The sequence below is a fragment of the Strongylocentrotus purpuratus genome, unplaced genomic scaffold (genome assembly GCF_000002235.5).
Source record: "Strongylocentrotus purpuratus isolate Spur 01 unplaced genomic scaffold, Spur_5.0 spur5_scaffold_6, whole genome shotgun sequence".
NCBI classification, from domain to species: domain Eukaryota; kingdom Metazoa; phylum Echinodermata; class Echinoidea; order Camarodonta; family Strongylocentrotidae; genus Strongylocentrotus; species Strongylocentrotus purpuratus.
The window spans coordinates 46,625,055-46,632,626 of record NW_022145612.1 but is presented as its reverse complement, the minus strand read 5'-3'; the positions used below and the strand labels follow the sequence as shown (position 1 = coordinate 46,632,626).

The following is a 7,572-nucleotide window of genomic DNA, read 5'->3' as shown; positions in this document are numbered from 1 at the left end:
CTGAACGTTTGACCTTTGGTAAATTGCGCAAGAGTCTTGGAACAATGGCCCCATTTTCTCTCCTCTTGGAGCGTGTGATCAAGTTGATTCATGTTTTCTCTCGTGCGCAAACTGATTTATGTGACTTTGTGTTTGCTCTCTCTCTCTCTCTCTCTCTCTATCCCTAGTCTTCCCTTCCCCTAGACATCAGACGTTTAGTTTTCTTCCTCAAATAAACTAAATCACACAACTCACAATTTCCTCCTCCTTTCTCTCCCTTGAATTCTCCTCATCAAGTTTTATTCTTCTTAAAAATAAGTTTGACAGGTCTACAATTTACATGTACATTCCCCCACCCCCTATATCTTGTTTCCTTCAGTTATTTTGTTTTCCTTACAAGAATAAATGTGGCAGGTCAACATCTCCCCTTCTCCCTTTCTCTCCCCCTCTAGCATCCCCTTCTGTTATTATTTTTGTCTCAAGAATAAGTTTTGCAGATCTACATCTCTCTGTCTTGTGTTCTTTTTGGGGGTATTTAAACAAATAAGAATAATTCAGGCAAGTCAAGTGTCCCCTCTCGCTGTGGCATTAGCGCAATCTCTAATAGTGGCTGAAAATGCAGACTATTTATTCTGAAACCAAGATCTAGCGCTGTTATCTGTTGTTTAGAAAGCACGTGGTTAGTAGTAACCATGGGAATGGAGTGCCACCGAGCTGGGGCTGGGGTCATTAAAGTTTTTGGGTGGCATTGGGCGGGCGGGCGGCCATGTGAGCATGAGTTATTTACACTTAGCTCTCAGATAAAGGTTGGTCCCTGGGAGGAGAGCCAGCGGACCAGGCATGTTTCGGATACATTCCATTTATTTTAGGCAGGGAATCAGAATCTTTAGTTTTACATAATGGATTGTTTACCGTAATATTGGAAATAATTGTTCTGCATTTCTTACATTTTAGCAGTGTAAGTACGAGTTGATTATTCCATAATTCTATGTTGAAGTTTAGAATTTAAATTAGACCTAACATGTTTTTGTTTGTTTACATTGTTGCCAAGTTGCCATGAGTTATTAAATAATTAATTACTTTATTAGCAGTGGTCATGTTTTTTTCTCGATTTGATCGAAAGTAGTAAAATAAATCATTTCATAACTGTTTATGAAGGTCTGCACTTTGATCTTCTTTATATATTGTTTGCATGTAATTGTAGAGATATCATGAGACGAAACAGATATAAACAAAACATCAATTTACACACACAAGTCACACATACATTCATACTTTTGATACTCAGTTTTAAAAGTAAAGTTTTCCAAAAAAATATCTCAGAAAATCATCTGTTGCTATCGGTGCCACTGCTGAGTGGAGCCGACAAGCACAGTACATAACATACAGTGTTTAAACACCTCCCTGGTGTGTGTGTGTGTGTGTGTGTGTGACCTTTACAGCATTGTGGCTTCAATTACATGTACTGTATATGGCAGCCAGCGGGAGTCGATTCCACTTGGAACCGAGGCCGAGAGTGGGAACCGGAGTCGGTTCTCATCAACAAGGGAACCGCCCAAGCCTAATATCCACTATGATTATTATTATGATAATGATAATGATGATAATAGTACATTTATAAAGCGCAGAAACTATCCAACATTAGGTATATATTCTACTGCGCTACAAGAGCTCCTGATATGCTAAGATTTACGGTACAGTTAATTAAAAAAAAGTGTTTTCAGTTTTGACTTAAAGACGTTTACAGATGGTGATTTCCTGACTTCAAATGGCAAGTTATTCCAGAGTTTTGGGGCTGCACAAGCAAATGCTCGATCACCTAGCGTTATTTTTGTTTTGATAGATGGGATCTGTAGCAACAAAGTATCTCGGGAACTGCGCAAGTTGCGATTGTGTTGAATAGGTTTGAAATTCAACAGTTCTTCGATATAAGTGGGAGCTTGACCAAGAAGTGCTTTACATACAATCAGCAAGAGGGCACTAATATAGGTGATCAACACGGTTTTGATCCTGGGGTCTCACAGTTACGACGCCATTGCTTTGCCACTGAATCATTACTATACGCAGCGGGGGTAGGGTAGGGTTGGCCCCCCCCCCAAATTGAACAAAGATTGAAAACGCAGTAATTTATCAATAATTCATTGAATTTCCCCCGGTCCCCAACAGGAAAAATTCCTCTGTACTACCATGCATTAGGATTCAAGGCATGGCCACACAGAGGATTTTTTTTCTGTTGAGGACCGGGGGAAAATGCAATGAATTATTGATAATTAATCGCATTGACCTCGCAGGCTGAAACTGTCCCGTTTCCATATTTTACGAGCAAAGGGACGGCGAGCGAGAGAAACGATCGATTACACTTTACTATCTGTGATATGCCTCCTCATGAAAACAGATTTCATCTACGTTGTCCCCACACTACTGATTCAAATATAATGTAATATTTGAAGAGCATTTTCGAACAATCTATCTCCTTTAATCTCTCACGTTATATTTTCTTTTCCTTCATGTTTCCGATATCTGTAAAAAAAAATTATGTGTATAGATCTACACCAATAGACAACCTTTTTGTTTTGAAGCGTATGGGGGGGGGGGGTGGGATTACCTAAGCATTTGTATACATATATTTTCTACTTATATATTTATTATTTTTTTTTTTTTTCATTTGATTTGATTTCTGCATTTTTCCAAATATAATATAAATGAATAACGAAGAACATATAAATGTAAGGTATAATACAACATAAACAAACAATAATTACTTCATGCCAAAACGTTTTTTTTTTTATTTGTTTTTTTTTACATTTATACATAAAATAACGAAACTTAATATTTCCATAACATGTTATCATAGATTTAAAGTATTATCCGAACTATATGTTGAAAAAGTGCAGGAGACCGCAACATAATTATAAGCGATGCTTAATTAGAATGGCGGCCTCGACAAAAAATCTTGAGGTAAAACTTAAAATGAAAAAATGTTTCAACGATCTTTGTGTATGAGTTTGTGAGTGTGTTACATGCAGAGCACTTGTAACTTTTTTATTCTCAAGGGGATTGATGTATTCCCTCGCTCTCCTCCTTTTACCTTGCCATATTCGATTATGGGGCTGGGGCGTGCCCCCTCGCCCCCCCCCCCCCCCCCCCCCCCCCCCCCCCCCCCCCCCCCACCCCTCCACCACCGTAGCTACGCCACATATGCCTGAAGACATAACGAATCAATACGCAAGGAATAGAATATTCTACATATTTTTATACAATTTGGGGGGGGGGTTATCTTGCTTTTTCACGAAAAAAAAAAGGGTGTGTATATTCAGAGGGGTGAGTATATTGCACGCACACACAGTCACAAAACATGACTCTCGATCTGGTATACAGCGTCACACCAAAGGAAGACTAATGCTACGCGAGTGCTGATTAGTTGTTTGGAGCGCCGTAGTTAACCGCAGTCCAATCAGCAATGCGGATACAATGGCGCTAACTCGCAGCCAGCTGTTTACACGACCTGTGCCTTGACAACAGCTTCATACAATAGGTTTCAGCGAGATTCAGCTAGCAATATTGATCACGATCTCGAAGTAAATACAGTGCATGTAGAACCATTCACAAGGAAAACAGACCTGTCTTCTGTCGGAATACAGTGTATACTACAAGCAAGAACTGATTTTTAAACTCAACTGGGCATAAAATACAAGGAAAAATGTACAAACTGGACTTACCCATTGACCTCAAAGAGAATGCTGCCATCGAAAGGCGCCGCAATCTTGAATTGGAGAGACAGAGCAGAATTTTCAACGCAAAAGTCAGGACGATTGGCGTAAGTTTCATAAATTTATACTCGTCTCATGTTATAGGTCTAGGTCTAGTCATATATTATTAATATTAGATTATTTGTAAATATGCTTTGACAGTTCACTGTTAAGAAATAAAATAGAATCTACATGCTGGCCTGCATCACATTATGCATGCAACAATATTACAATAACATGTGCAACTCCATGAATCTGTCAAATGGCATGACTAATTGAAGTAGAATCTCCAGTGACTGATGTGTCTTTCTGAAGCTATGCACATGTTACATTAATGTATTCTAGTCTGTCTAATAATTATCGGCTGCTTGGCTAATGTAATTGAAATGATTTTTCAAGCTTATCATTCGTCATTGTGATTGTGCCCACTTGTCCAATAAAATAGTCCAGACAGACACATTTATAATCATGCATTTCCCCTTGGATGAATTTTTTTTTTAATGCAAACATCTTTATGTGTGTTGGAATATCTTCCACTTAAACAAACCTGTATTAAAGAAGAGTTACTTTGATCTTCGGAAATTATAAATAATGTTTATTTAACAATAACAGTAAACAAATCTAATTATATGGTCGGATTCCTATCTCTTTCTGTTTCTGTACAGGTTGATGTCCAGGTATTAAAGGAACAAGTACATGACCGAGATTTACAGGAGCAAAGGGAAAATGACAGAGAAGAGGCGTTTGGTAAGGATTGATAGATGGCATACTTTCCTCAAGAACTTTAGAGTTAGCGTTCACCCAAACTACCCTTAATGTCCAAACAAAATATATCAATGTTATAATTCTTGCAGTCTTCATATTAGAAGTGTTTAATGAAAGAAAAAGGAAGCCGTTTCCAATCATCTGGCAGGCATACATGTACATGTACCTTTCGACTATCCCTGTGTTGAACTTGTTACCATATTGTAACCACAACATGGATTTCTATTTTCATATGGAATCAATCTTATTTCAATTATCAGAAATATTGGATATGTGGTAGATCTATGCCAGAAAATATGTTTCTTTTTTTTATTTTCCAATATTTGATATAGTCTACTTTTAGATATTAGAAAACTACCGGTACCCCAAGTACACTGGTACTGTATGCACCAAAAATCAGACAAATGTAGTATTGACTTTTCTTCTGTCATTGTAATTGTGTTATTGATGCTTTGCCCAATTTTTGAATATTTATTGAGTGGAATTGTTTCCAAATTTACCAGTATTAGTTTGGTCCCATACATGTACCAACCATATTATCCAATAAAACACATATTTTATCAAATCCATGACCTGGACCCACATTGGTTTAACTTTAAATTGATGTTTTATATTTACGAACTGTATTATTTTCCTTTTCTAACAGCCTCTGATATGATCCGCAATGATAAGATTTCTGAGCTTCTCCAAAGGCGCCAGGAACAAGACATCCGCAACCTCAACTCTGCTATGAACGAATTCAGGGATCTTCACCAGCAACCAGAAGGCAGGCGAGAATGGGATCTATATGACCCTGAGGCCAAGAAGAAAGACAAACCTGCCAGGGTGTCTGACGATGACCCTCGCTGCGGCCCATCCAGCATCCAGAAGTTTGATGGGGAAGACTTGGGAGGGAAGGAGCGAAAGAAACTGATGGAGGAACAGATGAGGGAGTGGAGTACCAAACAAGCCAAGGAGAAAGCCCTACAGAAGAAACGACAAGAGGAAGCAGACAGGCTGTATGATCTACATAGGAGAGAGATGGACCAGAGAGCATGTGAACTAGCAGCAGCGGAAGAAGAATGTAGAAGAGCCATCAATTTATCAACTAAGGACTATAACAAATCGCTGGTAAGTTTTTAAATAAAAACTTAGTTTGCAAGTTGTTGCTAAAATGATATCTAAAGATGTGCGAGAGAACAAAAAATATGTAATTTCATTTTATGCAGAAAATTAGATGTATTTTCGTAGAAATTCGTTCAAATATACCTGAAAGCATGCTTTTCAAATAATGATTCTGTGGTTTAAGACTTGCAAAAATGAATTTACAGCTTGTAACGGTTGAATTAGTTCTGATATGTTAGATTTATTAGTTGGCATTTTTTAGGTAACCAGAGATCATCAGCAATAATTTACACTTGCATAGAATATTTTGGTAATTTTCTCAATAAAATAATATTTGTATTAATTGGTGTTTGCTAGGCTGATGAACAAGCAGAGAAAGACCGCCTGAGACGTGAGCAAGAACTTGATGACAACTTCACAGAGCTGGCCAATCACATCAACGGTGACATGCTGACAGAGAATCCTGATGTAGCAAGCAGCGCATTTGGTCCACACCGTGTTATCACCGACCGCTGGAAGGGCATGTCACCCGAACAGCTTGAAGACATCCGCCGTACGCAAGAGCTCCAAAGGCAGGAGAAGGAGCGCATCAAATCTGACGAAGCAGAGAGGGATAGAGAATGGGAGGCACAGAGGATCGCTGATGCTAGGGCAGGTATCCTCATGGATAGAGAGCAGGAGAGACTAAGGAAAGAGCTAGAACGACAACAAATCGCATCAAACTCAAGGCTTGCTGAGGAGCAGAATGCACAGTAAGTCTCACTTTTGTATATATGTTGTTTTTGTTAATTGTTATTTATAGATTTATAATCTATCATCTTTGTTTATAAAATGCAAAATTGAATTTTCTGTAAAAGTTGGACTTGAAAGTACCGATTGTACCTAATGTTATAAAATAGATTCAAATTATTCTCTTTTTCATTTTCCTTCCAGACTGAGCTGCAGTTTAAGAAGCTTGTTTTCCAAATGTTCGTTATTTAAAAAAAAAGGCAGGGTATTCTACTGACACTACTTCAAATTTACATACATGTATACTGCCATCTGCAGCTCACAATGTACCAATGTGTCGACAGCCATGATCTACAACATGCATCACGCACGTGATGATGCTTGGGTACAGGAATTGTAAATCGTTCTATATACGCCTTCACTGAAAGTTGGCGCAATTGAGAATACATTACAGCGATGGTAGAGATGTCGGTAAAATGCTCTGCATTTACGGACTTATGAATGGTGTTCTATGATATATCTGTTCTGCATTCATCGTGAACCCAATCACTTATTACCATGTTGTTGACATTTTTGATTTTCTCCTTTCTTCCTATCCTTCAGCCAAAACTTCATGGACAAAGAAGTTTACACAAATCCACCCACAGCAGCCTACTTTCAGCAGTTCAACAAGACAAGTCGATAAAGTGCTGCAATTACTGTGGATAAGTTACCTGCTGCCTTCTTTTTGTCTGCTAGAATTCATCCAGTGGACATTCCTCCCTCAGCTCAAAGAGATTTTTCTGGCAGAAGAGTTTTGAGGACACCTCCCCCCCCCCCCCCCCCCCCCCCCCCCCCTTCAATCCATTACTTCAGTAAGGCTATATATTATGTAGTGGACAATAGACATAAAGCATTAGTTATCTTCCAATAGCTGCATTGTTCAAAAACTTCATCAGCTACTCATTACATGAAATGAAATCTGAAAGAGCTGTATGGGAAGGATTTTAGAAACTCAATCAAGTCTTGCAACTACTGTTCATTCCCCCCCCCCCCCAAAGATAAGCATAAATATGTAAAACTAAGAAGCGATTATTGTTGCATTTATGTGTACACCATGGCATGGGTTTTACAAGTGGTAAATTGCAGAATATTGCATGTTCTATGATAATAAAACCACAAACTATCTTGTTTTTTTGTTGTTGTACAACTATGTTTTAAATGTTAAAATCGAGTGGGTAGTGCACCAATACTTATATAATATGAG

At 38.3% G+C, this 7,572-nt stretch overlaps 1 protein-coding gene across 1 annotated transcript; it reads left to right on the top strand.

Annotated features, from left to right (window-relative positions):
• Window positions 1-3,492: 3,492 nt before the first annotated feature.
• LOC586351 (RIB43A-like with coiled-coils protein 2) lies at window positions 3,493-7,371 on the top strand. The gene is made up of 5 exons (XM_786136.5): window positions 3,493-3,796; window positions 4,394-4,475; window positions 5,140-5,603; window positions 5,955-6,349; window positions 6,930-7,371. The coding sequence occupies exons 1-5, from the start codon at window positions 3,680-3,682 to the stop codon at window positions 7,009-7,011; spliced, it is 1,140 nt and encodes a 379-aa protein (XP_791229.1). The 5' UTR covers window positions 3,493-3,679; the 3' UTR covers window positions 7,012-7,371.
• The last annotated feature ends 201 nt before the right edge of the window (window positions 7,372-7,572 follow it).

Bases quoted from the DNA above. Each gene is read 5' to 3' on its own strand.
- LOC586351 (XM_786136.5), top strand. From the start codon at position 3,680: ATGTACAAACTGGACTTACCCATTGACCTCAAAGAGAATGCTGCCATC. The intron at 3,797-4,393 runs GTAAGTTTCATA...GTTTCTGTACAG, and splicing joins CAAAAGTCAGGACGATTGGC to GTTGATGTCCAGGTATTAAA. The intron at 4,476-5,139 runs GTAAGGATTGAT...CTTTTCTAACAG, and splicing joins TGACAGAGAAGAGGCGTTTG to CCTCTGATATGATCCGCAAT.